Source organism: Mastomys coucha, unplaced genomic scaffold (assembly GCF_008632895.1).
Source record: "Mastomys coucha isolate ucsf_1 unplaced genomic scaffold, UCSF_Mcou_1 pScaffold20, whole genome shotgun sequence".
NCBI lineage: Eukaryota > Metazoa > Chordata > Mammalia > Rodentia > Muridae > Mastomys > Mastomys coucha.
In genome coordinates, this window is record NW_022196903.1 from 136,808,581 (window position 1) to 136,824,723 (window position 16,143).

Below are 16,143 nucleotides of genomic sequence, written 5' to 3' on the forward strand. Positions count from 1 at the left end.
GTCCCACCTGCAGCCTGGAAACCTGGAAGCAGAGAGAGAGGAGCGTCCCTGCTCAGTGGCCTCTCTCTTTTCTATGCAGCCTGAGGCCCCAGCCCATGCAATGTACCAGCCCACATTCAGGATGGTTCCTTCCCACCTCACCTTCCAGGTATGCGTGCCTAGGTGCTGGTCTCTGGGTGACTTTAGACAGTCAGGTTGACAGTGTTAACCAACACAGTATATTACATTTTAAACACATCAGTCCACAGTTTTTAATGGGCTGGGGCAGACAAACTGTCAGTCAGTGTCTTAGGGTTTTACTGCTATGAACAGACACAGTGACCAACGCAACTCTTATAAGGACAACATATAATTGGGGCTGGCTTACAGGTTCAGAGGTTCAGTCCATTATCATCAAGGTGGGAACATGGCAGTGTCCAGGCAGGCATGGTGCAGGAGGAGCTGAGAGTTCTACATCTTCATCTGAAAGTCCGCTAGCAGAATGTTGACCTCCAGGCAGCCAGGATGAGGGTCTTAAGCCCACAGCCACAGTGACACGCCTACTGCAACAAGGCCACACCTCCTCATAGTGCCACTCCCTGGCCCAAGCATATTCAAACCATGATATTGTCAGACTCTCATGATGCTGAGGCAGAGACAGCCTCACAGGCTAGAAAGGCAGGATCCTCTCTGCTCCATTCTAACAGCTTTCTTTCAGGAATTGATTTGCATTAGAAAATGTCTAATTTGGCATAAAAGAAAATTTCTAACATTTAGGAAGAAAGAAAAAAGGCCGCTGTTGAACTTGGAATTCTTGTCACAGTTGACAGGAAAAGCTATCTACTTAAGATGCTAAAGGCGCTTTTAACTTATAGTCGCAGGTGACCGGGTTACTGATCAGTCAGGAGAGGGCAGGTCCACACTGTCTGTGGAACTTTACTTACTTATTTATTTTTGTAAATAATAGCTATTGCTTTCTTTTCCTCCATGCTTACTGACTGTGGTTTGAATGTGAAATAGCCCCCTCTGTGTTTGGTTCTGTGGCCCTGTTTGGGGACACTTGGGAACCCTTTAGGAAATTGAGTCTCACTGGGTGAAGTAGGGCTTGGGGGACAAGTCTTGGCTTATCAGCCAGCCCCACTGCCTGTCTCCACTGATGTTGAGCTGCTCAGAGGTAAACAAGCTGCCTCACATTCCCGTGGCCAAACTGAGATCTGTTCCTGCCACTGCCTTCTCTGTCACCATGGATGATGAACCCACAAACCACAAGCAAACACGGCCTTTCTCCATGGAGGTGCTTCTTATTGGAGTATTTAATTAACCACAGTAATGAGAAAACTAAACTAGTGGAGTAGATAAATAAATTAATTAATTTGCCTACTAACTTTAACTAAGATTCTATGTAATCATGTACCCCTTTATGTATTACTTTTTTTTTCGGGGGGGGGGTTCGAGACAGGGTTTCTCTGTGTAGCCCTGGCTGTCCTAGAACTTACTCTGTAGACCAGGCTGGTCTTGAACGCAGAAATCTGCCTGCCTCTGCCTCCCAAGCCGGGTAGTGGTGGCACACGCCTTTAATCCTTTATGTATTACTTAAGACAAACCCAGGGTCTGAATTCAAACTAAACTAGCTCCTTATGCCCCCTGTGCCTACCCTGCTGCTAGTCACACAAGCTATGTCTGCAATGGAAAAGCCACATGTGGCGTGGGTGTTAACAAGTCTTTTAAAAATATCTTTCCCAACCAGAAACAGTGAAAACAAAGCCACATGCATATTTATTTTCTTCTCCTGCTTGCCTTCATTAATTCCTGTTTTTATTGAACTAACATTGTTTGCCAGTTTTGATGAAAAATGATGATCCTAAAGTTAATTCACGATCTCTTAGAAAAGGTTAAAGATATAACCCAGAAAAGGGAAGAAGGGAAAACCACAAGTGTTTGGAAAACAATAGCTGCAGTAGCTCTAGCGAGAGAAAGGCAATAAACATGTTTTAGCTCTAGCGAGAGAAGGCAATAAACACGTTTTTAAATCCAGGGAGAGTTCTCAAGAGTACTTGTTATCTGTTTCTGCCTTCTTGAAGTAAGATCATATACAAATATATTTCTATTTTGATAAGGTCTCACTATGTAGCTCTGGCCAAAAAACACCAATCAACAAATAACAACAAAACCAAAAACCTTTAAGTCAAAAGTATTTCAGAGTCATTTAAAGATTGATTAAAAAAAAAGAAAAGATTTGGAGTATTAAAGGTCTAGTAAATATGTGGACTGTGTTCCCATATTCACAGGTGCAGTAAGTATATAGACTGGATTTCCAATATCCACAGCAGAACCCCAGACTCTGTCAATGGGATGTGGGTTCAGTCGGTGGGAAGAGGGTCCAGTCTATAGGATGGAGGGTCGGTCAATGGGATCTAGGTTCAGTCAATAGGATATGGGTGTCATCAGTGAGATAAGTGTTCAGTCAGTAAGACATGAATTTCTGAGTGCCTTTAATACTAAAGTGAGGTAAACAAGGAGAGAGATAAGGAGTTGGGGCCCCTGGATCTAGAGAGTAGCTTCCTCCCTCTAGTGACTAGTGACTGCAGCAGATCATACAGTGTGGCTTTCAGAGTTCTCTCCGTTTCCCTCCATTAGACCATCCCCATGGCCCCGAAGGTCTTAAACAGGGCCTTTACCTATAGACTAACTTCACTGGGTTACTCTGCCACATTGGAAGCCAGAGTGTTTCTAACGTCTCCGAAGGAAGCACACAATTCCCCGGTACCTTTTGCCATCTGATCTTTTAAGTGTTACACATTTCCAGATTGTTCTTTTATGACTGATTTTGTTAGAGGTGTTTTTACTCAAAGGGTGGGAACACTTTAGAGGTTCTCAGTACATGTTAACTCTTTTCTTCTTCTCCACGGAATGCACCAATTTGTACTCCCATCAGCCAGCTCACAGTAGACTGGGAGCATCCACAGCTTTCCTCTTTATTTTTGCTACTCTGGTAGTTAAAAATAGAGAATGTGCTGTTTTGATTCGAAAGTATGTAGTTATTAACGAAGTTGAATACTTACTAACCTTAGGGGCCTTCTGTATTTACTTCCCCTATCTCCACATCCAGTCCTTTCCCAAGGCTTCCTCACTTTCTGTGAACGTCTACATACTGTGTCTACAGAGAAGAGACATCCATCCTTTCTCTGGCTAAGGAAACTAAAGGGAACTATTGTTTCCTAAATGGTGTGACTTCCCCTTCTTTTCATGATTTTCTGACATGAACGAATTTTAAAATTAAGAGTCAAATATAAATCAGTTTTCCTGCCATTTCTACAAACAAAAAGTACTATTCTCAGGAAGGGAAACACACATACATGAATACATTTTATTTTTGTAGATTGTTCCTTATTTCTGATGTGTTCACTCTTGACCTGGATTGAATTCCTGTCCTCTGCCACCCAAAGTTAACATACATTCTGGACCTCAAGATATGAGCTTGCAAATGAGCTCATTATAGACTGTCACGGTTAGGTCAAAATGAGGGGATGGGTAGAGTGGTCCCCAGCCCAACGCCCTTAGAAGGGAGAATCTAGAGACACAAACACAGGAAGGAGGCCATGGAACCCCAGCAGCAGAAACTGGAGGGTTGACGGCTGAATTCTGGCCTCAACCAGAAGCTGCCTGAAGTGGAGAAGGCTCCTTCCCAGAGCCCCAAACAGCTGAAAGAGCCCACAGCCCTGCTGGAGCCTGTCTCTGGGGCCCTGGAGGCATGCACTCTGTTGTTTTGAGGCACTTAGTTTTTGTAATTGTTCCAGCCACTGTGATGATTAATCTTTGAAGAATATTTACTTACACACATTAATTATTTGTATGTATGCATGTATATGGAAGCGTGTTCCACAACACGCTCATGGAAGTCAGAGGACAACTTTCAAGTCATGCAGTAACAACCACAGTAAAGGCTATGTTACATCCAAATCTCTGGAGATTCCTTTGCCATTGTGTGCTTTCTTAGAGGAGAGGCCAGAAGCAACAACTTCTATTCCATCCTGGAGGATGCCTTGAAGTGCCCTCCACCATTGGTCCCTTACAAATTACTCATAGAGAAAAGGTCCTTCAGTCCATCTGTCTGTTCACCTGTCCTTCCTTCCTTCCTTCCCTCCTTCCTTCCTTTCTTCCCTCCTTCCTTATTTCCTTTCTTCCTTCCTTCTGTCCATCCATCTGTTCTTCCTTCCATCTACTTGGTCTTTCTCTTGATTTCTTTGTTGATGTATATCTGTGCAACCATTGCTTATAAATCTCTATCCTCAAGAAAAAGGAGCAAGATCACCCCGCCATCGGAATCCACCACCTGGTTAGAAGTATCTAGCCAAGGACTTTGAATTCTCCATGCAGTAACCAAAAAGTGCCCTCCAGCTCCTCAATCCTAAGAGCAGTTGTCGGCTTGCCTTCTTCTCTCCCACCTCAGACTATCCTGGGAATTTCTTTCCTCGAGGCCTTCAAGGCCCTGGTGTCTCTCTCTCTCGTGCACTTTGGTCTCAGCATTGTGAAGCAAGGTTGGGAAGTGGACAGAGAAAGAAGAGGTACAGCAAAGGCGTGACCAGCCAGCTAGGGGAGCAGCACACCCGACTTTCAGAGGCTCTGTGTTTCTCTGAGAGTCACCATGGCTTTCCATCTTCCTGCAGATTTCTGTGCTATTCTAATTACACCAGCTTGGTTTAGGATTGGGACTCTCAATCTAGCCCAACCCCCACCCTCACGCCCTGCAGTTGGTGGAAATCCCCCCTAATCTGGAGCAGGGAGTGGCGATTCTAAGGTTTTTAACATATTTATTTATGATGATTTAGTTAAAACACTGAAATATCATAATCTCTCTCCAGAACTGCACATAAACTGCACCCTGGTTCTCACTCCGTGTCAAACACTCATTGGCACACTGAGAATAAAAGGGGGAGGGGAGGGGCTGACCCAATACCTTTGGAAGGCTTGTGGGCGTGTGCATGCTCAGAGGTTTCAGTGAGCAGGTCTATCAGGTAGGCGAGCGATGCTGATGTTTGAGACAAGCAGGAGGAAATGAAATGGATGGTGAGCTTACCCATAAGGCTCACGGGACACTGAGGAAGGACAGGCAGACAGGTGGTAAGGGCCAGAGGTGGAGGAGTGTTGCATGATGGGACTGTTGCACACAAGAACTCACAGAAGCTGTGGTCGTCTGCACAAGAGCTACAAGAGGCCAGTCAAAATTCCAGCATGAAGGGGGAAGGGCTCATGGGGCCCCGCCCCTAGCTGAGCAGCTGTCAGCCAAGCGTGAAGGTGGTGAGTAGCCCATGCTCCAGGAGATAGGCCTGTACTATGTGCGTATGAATAGCACTCGGATAGAGTGGGTCTGGGAGGAGGTAGTGGGAGTGTGGGCTATCAATGTACTATATACATACAATGCATGAAATTCTCCAGGAATAAATTTTAATTAAAGAATGGCTGAAGACATCATGGATCAAAGGAGTGTTGGTAGGAAGGATGACTGGTGCATTGTGGGACACTGAATGTGGAGCATCTGTAGACGTGTAAGTGGATCTAGACATGCAGCCATCTGAAGTACTGAAGGCACTGGATGTCTGGGATAGAGCTATATTAGTGAAGGCCCGGGGTGAATTCTCTATGGGAAGGTGGCCTCTCTATGATCCAGTCTCTATGATCAACAGGATGGAAGTTAGGGAAGAAAGGATTTACCTTGTCTTGGGGATTGAAGGCACACAGCTTATCATGTTAAGGAAGAAAGAGCAATGGGGATTGTCCCCAGCTGTGGCACCAGGAAGCTACTTGCTCACATCTGGGAAGACCCACAACTGGCTTTCTCTTTCTTCCCTTTTTATTCAGTCTGGGACTCCAGCCCATGAGATGGTATGGTCCACAGACAGAACTGATCTCCTCTCCCTGACGTACAACCCAGACCCTCACAGACACACTCAAATGTATGCCTATCCAGTGCCAAGCATAGCTTGGTCCAATCAAGTTGATATTCAAAATGAACCTTGCCAGAAGATAAGTAGAGCTCTGGGGAGGAAGAGAGAAAGAGAGAGTACCTCAAAAGCAACACTGGAGAACATCACCGTGAAGGTAACAGATAGAGGGAGAAATGAGCAGACAGATAAGTGGGGCGGTCCTCTGGAGAAAACTGATTTCAAGAACACAAACAGAGAATTTGAATCATAAACATGGACAGCTGCTGGTTTCTACCTTCCAAATCATGGAGCCTCTACCACCAAATATTTATTTAATAATAGCCAGAAAGTCTTACACAGCACAAATGCTCTCTCCTCTGAAAACATTGTCATCTAATAAGACTGTGTTATGAAGACTGTGCTCCAGGCGAGTTTAACAATGCCAGGCACAGGATATTATCCAACGAATATTTGAGATACAAGCCTCCTTGTTTCACAGAATTTATGGCATGAGCTGTAACTAACCCAGGGGAAAAAGAAAAGTGAGGGGGAGAAAAGAGCTTGTAAGAGCCTCTGGTTTGAGGGCAGCAGGAGCCTCTGGTTTGAGGGCAGCAGGAGCCGCTGGTCTGAGGGCAGCAGGAGCCGCTGGTCTGAGGGCAGCAGGAGCCGCTGGTCTGAGGGCAGCAGGAGCCACTCCAGCTTCTGCCCTCTGTGGCACTTCGAAGCACAGAAGAGTCCGGTCTGTTTCCCATTAGTCCCCAAACACCATTGTTAATATTAGCAGCTTCCGCCCTGCGAAGAGCGAGCTGTCAAGTGCTGGGCGGCAAAGACCACTAAAGATTCCTTTCCAATCTTCTGCCTAAAATACCTTGCCAGCCCTCAGCCCGCTGCCCCCACCCCGAGAGAGTCAGGTGTCTGTACTTCCTCCACATAAAAAATTGCTGCGTTTGGTGAAAACACTAAGCTCTCTGCGGGTAGCTCTGGTTGAAATACAAAAGCACAGAGTGGGATAAAACATGAACCCTCATTAACCACGGACTAGCTTATCTGAGGCCTCTTTATCACCTTGCAGAGAAGGACATCCAAAACAGGGGAGCATTACCAGGGGAGTGCTCTCATAGTTGAGAGGCACACCAGAAAGTACAGGATAGCTATTGTGGAGGGGGCGGGGCCAACATAAAGCAACTTTACAGTGTTCCTGGCTTTTCTTCTCTTTGCAACAATAATCAGTTTTGTTTCAGGTTTTGTTGTTATTGTTTGTTTGTTTTGGGGGGAGAGGGGTCAGGAGGTGGACAGGGTTTCACTATGTAGCCCAGACTAAGATCAAACTTATATATATATATATATATATATATATATATATATATATATATATATATATATACATATACATATATATATATGTACATATGAATTCCTCAGTGTCATGGAATCACAGGAATTCAGAATTACAGCTGTACCGCACCACAAATGTGTCTTCGGCAAACATTAACTTGGGCCACTGAGGTAGTCAAGGACAGGCTAATTCTTCTTAGTGCTGACGTTTAGACTGTGCTGCTGTGGATTCTAAAATGCCAAATTACTAAAAGATAGAAACTGACAAAGTGGAAGACATGGACTCGAAGTCTGAAAAGGCCCACTGAGTGCCACACGATGAGTGAAGTGACAAAAGGCCCACTGGGTGCCACATGATGAGTGAAGTCACAAAACACAATAACTACGAAATTTCAACAGGCAGAGAAGAACCGCTGGTTGGGAGGGTTCACACTCTGTAATCATACCCAGAAGCTGAGCCAGGAGGATTGCCACAAGTTTAAGGCCAACCCGGGCAAGAGTAAGACTATCTTAAAAACCAAAACCAAAAACACCCAACACAGAGCAGAAGGGAACCAGCTTAGAATGCAGAGTGCAGTAAAAGTTTGGGTCACATATAAGGAGATCAGGGCAGAGCACATCGTTGGTTTCCCTAAACCTTGACCCTAGGAAATGCTGGATGAATTTCTTCAACAGGTTGAAGGGATTTCTGGGCCTAGAAAGATGGCATAAAGGAAAGCCAAGGGCACTTGCGGACCTTGCAGAAGACACCCATGATGGCAGCACAAATTTCAGCTGTTAGACCCTCTTCTGGCCTTCAAGGACATTGCACTTAGGTGCACACACACAGACACACACACACACACACACACACACACACACACACACTCGGGAGGTACATAATTAAAAAACAAAATCTTCTAAAAAGCATGTTCAGAAGTAAATCCTAACAAGAACACCCATAGGATATAAAAGTGCACTGTTGACAATGTCAGGCACATAGGGTCTCAAAAACCTTTTGTTTTCTTTTACTCTTCCTGAGGAAATGCTTGGAGAATATGTGTTCAAAAAATACAAAGCAAAACAAAACAACAGTAAAAAAATAAACTTCCCAAGAAAAAGATGATTCAGGCTCCAGGAATCCAGAGGCCCCATTCAGGCAAAGAGCTCTGTTAATCTGTAGGACGCCAATGAAAGAAGGTTCCAGAATGATAGTCTTACACTAGAGAATAAGATGTGTATGTTTCAAAGAATGGACCCATTCCTAGAAAAGGCCGCTTTCTCTTACCACTGATGCTATCTGAGCACCTGGCTAAGATCTGAGAAGTTGGGCTGGAGAGATGGCTCAGCGGGTAAGAGCACCAACTGCTCTTCCGAAGGTCATGAGTTCAAATTCCAGTATCCACATGGTGGCTCACAACCACCTGTAATGAAATCTGGTGGCCTCTTCTGTGTACTCATTTATTATAATAAATAAATCTTTAAAAAAAATTTGAGAAGTTGTGCTAGAGACAAGTGGTAGAGCCATAGCTAATGGGAACAGCAAAAGTCCAGCAAGGCTGAGCTGAGCGATGCGATCACAGTCGTGCCGCATCTTCCACTTTGGGTCTTGACTGCCAGGTGTTCATGCTTACTAGTATTTAGTATTTTTTAATATTTGTACAACTTGGAGATATCGGATTGATGGGAAATTTATTATGAATCATTTATGCCTTCTCTCAGGACTACCACTTCTAAGCTTCCCCAGAAAAGTCCTGACCATACACCCCCTCCTGTTTTTAGGGAGATAACCTTCTCTGGCCTTCCTTGAAGGGCCTCTTTAGGGCCCGGAGGCTGTGGCTCAAATAAAGACACTAGAGGTCTCCTTAGGAGGCTCTGACTCGGAGATATCCTTAGACCATCTGTCCTAGTGCCTACTCAGTAACAAGACAATCAGAACAAAATAAAGTTAAAAATGTAAGCAAGATTCAACCAGCTAGAGAAGTTGGCAGCCGATCAGGCTAAGAGCTCCTTCTTACTGTGTACTCAGGCATTTACCTGGTGCGGACGACTGGGGCCTTCATGGTATCCCCCTGAGGAAAGTAGACAGCAATGGGTGTAGATTGGCCAGAGTTAGCTCTGCCCTACATAGGAGCTTACATGTATAGACAAAGAATGGTGTGGATAAATGATAAAAGAATGAAGGATTTAGACCTGCCCTTAGAAAAGTTAGCTTATGTAGGGCTACTGTGGGGTCTTTATGACCAAGGATCAAAGAATACCAAGATTAGACATATAAATAAATTCTACAAAGGTATAAACATTGTAATAAATCAGACATTAAATAATAACTGCAGCAGTTTTGGCCTAAAGATTTTTCTTGGGACTAATGACAATGGGCACTCTGACCATTAAGAGTTAATAATATACTGCTCAGGACATGTCAATCTGCCCAGGCTGGCTTGGAGATTTTTTTTCTGTCTAGTGTCCTTGAAACCACAAGCTTTTTAAAAGTTGGGTTCTGATGAGAGGAAATGATTGTAAAAGATAACTTTGTTCTGTCATCGTTTATCAATGATGACTAAACTTACGACCAAGAAGAAGTTAAAGCACATGTTCCAGACAAAAATTATATGATCCATGTGTGGAACAACATGGATCTATCCCTGTTGTCTGTCTGCGTTCTGTATAAAGAAGCACTCTGACTGCCAGTCAGGCTACAAGGTCCCATCCCCCACCCCCACCCCACTGCTTGACTTACTCCTCCCCCCTTGATGACTCCTTATCTCCTCTGTGAGACCTGGCCCCTGGTGGACAAGAGCATTCAAAAATCGAAAGTGGAACAAGTATTCACTCCAGGGGGAAGGCACCAGACACCAGCCCATGGTGACTGGCACGGGTGATGTGTCTAAGGAGAAACTATGGGTGCTGGAGGCCCCGTCTCCTTTCTATTCCCCCCACAAAACAGAAATAGATAGATATTATTAGCCAAGATGAGAGGAATGAGGAAGAAGTGTTAGAGCAAAAGATGCGATGCAGTCATCTAAGATGGGTGTGAATTAACAGGAAAAGGGATCTAAGGTGGCCTATGCGTTCTTAGTGGCACACAGATGAGCTTCAGCCTCTCTCTTCCGGATGTCAGGTGTAGCTAGGGAGAGGTGGTGGAAGGGAAGAGAGCAGAAATTACCCTAAGATGGGAACCAAGCCTGAAATGTGGTGTGGCGGCTCCTAGGGAGAGCAGAGGCCTCCTGCAGTGGCATGGTGGGAAGAAGTGGGAACTGGCTTAGCACAGACAGTGACTCAGCCTCCTGTGCAGAAAAGCCATTCCTTGACTTTCAAGAAAGCTCCGCAGTCAAAGTCTCAGAATATATTGATGTGAAAAGATGAGCAGCAGAAAGAGCAGAGAGAACGATGGAGAGTGGGACAACTTATCTCAGACAGAAACGACCACTGTGGGTCACAGTCAGAAGTGATCACTACCCAGGCAGGATATGGATAGGGTCTGGCCGGAAGCTGCAATTGTTTGGTGGGAGAGTGCTTCTGTAATAAATAGCTCCAAGCCAATTGGAAATAGGAGGCCTTGTCAATTATATTTTAATAAAAAAGCTTCTCCATAGTAAGCCAGGGAGGGGTCTCTTTCCTGCTGGCTTATCAAGTTAAGGTAGCCATGCTGTGGCTCGACTGTAGATCGGTCCACTCACACTTTTGGTTCATTAGTGTTTATCAAATGTGTATTCCTCACCCTTCCATGTATTCTGCTACTGATTATAACAGCTACTTTTCTATGGCTGGGACACGTTGAGACCGCACAACTTACAGAAGAAAGCTTATTTGGCGTTCCAGGAGAAACGAGTCTGCGGTGGCAGAGTAGACGCATGGCAGCGGGACCTGGTTGCTGAGAGCTCACGTCTTGAACCATAAGAGGAAAGCCAGCCGAATGATAATTTGAAATAGCATTAGTCATCAAACTCTCGAAGCCCTTCTCCAGTGGCAACACCTTCTAAGCTTCTCCTAACAGCACTACCAGTTCTGGACCAAATATTTAAATTCACGCCTGAGACTATCAGGACGCCTCATTCAAACTGCCACACTGTCAGAATCATCAGAACATGGGATGGAAAGGCCTAAGTAAACCTTTCCTGCTAAGTAGTGCTTAGCCCGCGTGGATGTGAAATGTCTCCCCACAGGCCTGTGAGTTTTATACTTGGTCCTCAGCCAGGGATGGTGTCTGAGGAAGATGTAACACTTTTGGGAGCTCTCACTAAGGAAGGAGATTTGGGACAGGCTTTGAGATATATGAGACAGCCCATTTCCAGCCCTAGCTCTCTGCATCCTGATGTACTCACGCAAAGCCACCAGTTGCCTCAGCTCCAGCTGTGTCAGCTGTAATGGGTTCCTGTTGCCACTATCCCATGCCACCACCTCAGTACCATGCCACCATCTTACCACCATGAGACACCTCACCGCCATGAGCCACTTCACCGCCATGCTGTCATCACCTCCACACAATGAGCTATCTCACCACAATGCCTTTTTACCGTGACTGACTATACCTTTTCAAGCCATGAACAACAACAACAGAATCCTTTCCACCTTAAGCCTCTTCTTTTAGGCATTTTATGATTGTTAAGAAGACTAATTCAAATACAAGTTCGCCTTTTGCATCTTAAAGTCACCTCTCTCCTGGTCATGGCTCAGCTGTATCTCTCCAACCACTTTCCAAAAGAAAAAAGGAAAGAAAGTCTACTGATCGCGAGAAGAGAAGCCACTGAATGGCCTAGGAGTCCACCTTAAATCTACCACTCACTTTCTTCTGGAAGCACATCCCTTATCTGTCACAAATGCTTCCATTGCCAGGTTGGATGCACCCTCGCAGCCCACTATGATTAGTCCCATGTTCATCGACAGGTTGTGTGAATCCTCACAGCCCACAATGATCAGTCCCATGCTCATCAACAGGTTGGATGCACCCTCGCAGCCCACTATGATCAGTCCCATGTTCATCGACAGGTTGGGATGCACCCTCGCAGCCCACTATGATCAGTCCTATGCTCAGGATGGCTTTTGCTTTGCTTTAAGACTATGGATGCACTTCTATTACTTACAGTTGACACGTCATTAATTATTATTAACACATCTAAACATCTGTATCTATTGTAGAGTCCCACAGGTGTACTCTAAAATTTAATCTCATATCCAGAAAATTCTTTCTTTTCCTTCTGGTTCACCAATTCTTTCTTCAATTGTGTCTAAGCTGATGTCAGTCCACTTCATCGGTTACTCTATGTGTTTCTAAAAGATCTGTTTAGCACACATTGGCTTATCTTTTCTTTTCTTTTTTTTTTTTTTTTTTTTTTTTTTTTTTTTGCTAAAATGATTTCATATTTGTAGCAGCATACCTGACAATTTTAGAAAGTCTTTATACACAGGCATTTAGACCTGTGATTCGCTTGTTTGCCTTTTGCCTCAGACTACCATGTTTTGTGGTGCTTGACTATGAGAACACGTTTGTTTGAACACGATGTGTGAGAACTCTGAGAGAGTTCCTCTGGATGGATTTATGTTAGCATCTGACTGGACACTGAGGGCTGCTTCTGACTGTCAATCACATGAAGCCACTCTTCCAGTTCACATGGGGCACACACAGCATGGTGAGTCTGGGCACACACAGCATGGTGAGTCTGGGGCCTGGGCTCTTGTTCTAAGCTTCAGTCACACACAGCATGGTGAGTCTGGGGTCTGGGCTCTTGTTCTAAGCTTCAGTGTGTGGCCTTTACAAGTTTTAGGACCTACTTTCTATTCTGTGCGGATTTGGGAAGATGAGGGGAAGCAAGCAGATGGCCTTGGACTTCCTTATGTGTTGAACAATGCATTTAAATGTATGTTTAACCCAAGATCAGAATGTATTATGACAGGAGATCACCTGGAGGAACAAATTGGGACATCAATCAGCAAGGCTTCATGAACTCGGTTACCTTATCTCAATTTCTCAATAGTCCTGAGATGAATAATTTTATTCTCAGTTGACAGGAAGTAGGTTAAATAACTCAGGCTACAAAGAGAGTGAGCATAGAGGTTTAAAACTCAGGAACAGGTTTGCTTAAGGGGAGGTTTTAGTTTTGCTTTAATGGCGGTACCAAGGATTGAACCCAAGGCTTTGTAAGTGGAGCTATGTAGTTAGACCTGACTCCTCTGCTATTCACTACTATGTAACATTGCCTCTCACATAAGCACCGTGTACTTTCCAGGACCAAGATACTTTCCTTAAAAGTCACAGAATTTTTTTTGAAAAGTATGTATGTAATATGTTTGCTAAGAAGTTTGAGAAATGGATCATGTGTGACGTGCTTGTTCCCAAGCATAAGAAACTAAGTCTGTGTCCTCAACACTACATAAAAGCCAGGCGCAGTACTGGGGACCTGAAAAGCCAGGTGCAGTTCTGGGGACCTGAAAAGCCAGGTGCAGTTCTGGGGACCTATAATGCCAGCATTTAGGAGACAGAGGCGTGTTGATCCTGTGGCTTTGCTGTTCTGCCTGTCAATCCAGCTAATCGGCAAGCACTAAATTTAGTTAGAGAGCCTGTCTCAGAAAATAAGATGGAAAAATAATTAAGGAATACACACAATGTTAGCCTCCAGTCTCCACATATATGCACAGATGGACGAACACACACACACATGCACACGTAGACGCACACACACACACACACACACACACACACACACACACACACACACACACACACACACACACACGAGAGGTGGGGTAGAGACAGAATGAAAGTGAGTCTGATGTTTCTCGAGAAAACTCCAGGCTACAAATGGAAGCCCGCCTAGCAGGTTCCCAGGAGGCCTCTGGGTGGGGGTGGGGCAAAAATATCACTAGAAGAACCGCAAACAGGTTGTGCTTTCTCTCCTTCAGGGGATAGGCCCTGGCAGATCCCTAGACCTTATTCTTATGTGGAATAATTGGTTGATGGGGAGAGGATTTCATCAAGTGACACTGTAGCTCTTACTTGAATCTAAAAGGCAGGCTTTGTGACAGAAAGTTAACCTAATAAAGAAACCTGACAGAGAGACTCGGTTTCCACTTGAGGACATGTTGACAACTACTACATAAAGCATGTAAGAAAGGCACCAGGAACTGAAAATCTACAATTTAACTCCTGCTAACAATACTAGATAAACTTCTAACAATGAAGAAAATGATGGTATCTTAAAAATGGTTTTGAAGGCTGTGTGAAGAAACAGGTTTGAAGTGCAGTTGTTCAGACATCGAGGAGGCTGTGGGCGCCCCGTCCTGTCAAATACTCTGAGCTCACCTGGGGGCTTCATCAACTAGAGACTGACCCCAACGCTCCCATCGTGGCTGCCAAGTTTTCTGGAATTGATGCAAATAAAAATGACTGGCCCAGCTTGAGACCCATGCCATGTCAGAGAGCCTAACACACCCTGGCACTGTTAATGACACTCCGTTATGCTTGCACAGACAGGAGCCTAGCATAACTGTTCTCTGAGAGGCTCCACCCAGAAGCAGATGGAAACAGATGCAGAGATGCACAGCCAAACACTAAGCAGAGCTTGGGGAATCCTGTGGGAGAGGGCGAGGAAGGACTGAAGGAGCCAAAGGGGTCAAGGACACCAAAGAAAATCTACAGAATCAACTAACGTGAGCCCAGAGGGACTCACAGAGACTGGTCGGCCAACCAGACAGCATGCATGGGACTGACTTTGGCCCTCTGCACGTATGTAACAGTCATGCAGTGGGTCTTCATGTGGGACTCCCAAAGCAGGAGCAGGGGCTATCTCTGGCTCCATTGCCTGCATTTGGATCCCTTTACCCTAACTGGGCTGCCTTGTCTAGCAAAGAAGATGTGCCTAATCCTCCTGAAACTTGATATGCCAAGTCTGGTTGATATCCATGGGAGGCCTCCCCTTCGGGAGGAGGGAAAGATAGGAGGAATGGGAGGGAGAACAGAGGAACTGAGAGGAGAAGAGGGAGGAGAAGCTAAAATTAAAATGTAAAATTAATTAATTAGTTAATTAATTAAAATTTTTAAAAAAAGGATTTTTCACCTGCCATCGAAGGTTTGATATAGTAGAGCCAATCTATTATAACTACATGTTCTTGTACACTCTGAAGGCATTGCTGTCTTGATGTGTGTGTGTGATAAATTGGTCATTTCTTTGTTTTTGTTTTAACAAGTCAGTTCACAGTGGCTGATCAGAAAGTAGGATCGGAGCCAGCGCATGACATAGGAGTAGTAACGAGTGGGCAGGATGCTGTGCTGTGCTCTGAGCAAAACATTCAATCCCCTGTCATTTACGCCATTTCTAGCAGAGAGAAGCCAAACCCCAGAGGAAGCATGGACGTCTGTAATGCTTGCCTGGTGTATTTACGATTCCCTCCTCCATCCTTCCTGCCTGTCCAGATGGTTTCCCTCTTTGTTTGCAGCGAGGCTGAATTATGCTCACTCCCTTTAAGATGCAAATGATTTCACAAACCTTTCTCTTTGGTCCCCCCACAAAGAGAAACCAGATAGTCCTACCTCTGCCGAATTATGCTGGGGTTAGCTGTCACCAACTGAGTTTTGGAACCAACATCTCTGGTGTACTCACTTGACAAGGGAGGAAGGTTGCACCTAGAAAAGCAGAAAGGGACATTTCAGAAGGACTCACGCACTTGTAAATCAGGCTGGGGTGATTGGGACACCAATTGCAATGTTGACTATGGCTCGATGTATAAGTGACTGTTTTTATTACCTTTCCCTTTCCATACCCTTTAGATGACAATTAGCATCATCAAAATGCTGGGGGGCACTGGTTGGCTGGTTGGCTGGGTGGGTAGGTGGGTGGTTGGTTTTGGGGGTTGGTTTTTTTGTTGTTTTTGTTTTTGCTGAGCACGGGTGTATGTGTGTGTGCGTATGTGTGTGTGTGTGTGTGTGTGT

At 44.9% G+C, this 16,143-nt stretch overlaps 1 protein-coding gene across 2 annotated transcripts in view; it reads right to left on the bottom strand.

Annotated features, from left to right (window-relative positions):
• The window catches only part of St8sia1 (ST8 alpha-N-acetyl-neuraminide alpha-2,8-sialyltransferase 1), a 134,739-nt gene that overhangs the window by 24,426 nt on the left and 94,170 nt on the right, over positions 1-16,143 (bottom strand). For both annotated transcript variants that reach the window (XM_031383823.1, XM_031383822.1), the window contains exon 4: positions 15,745-15,837. In XM_031383823.1, coding sequence (XP_031239683.1) covers positions 15,745-15,837 — 93 coding nt within the window. The remainder of the gene's footprint in view (positions 1-15,744; positions 15,838-16,143) is intronic.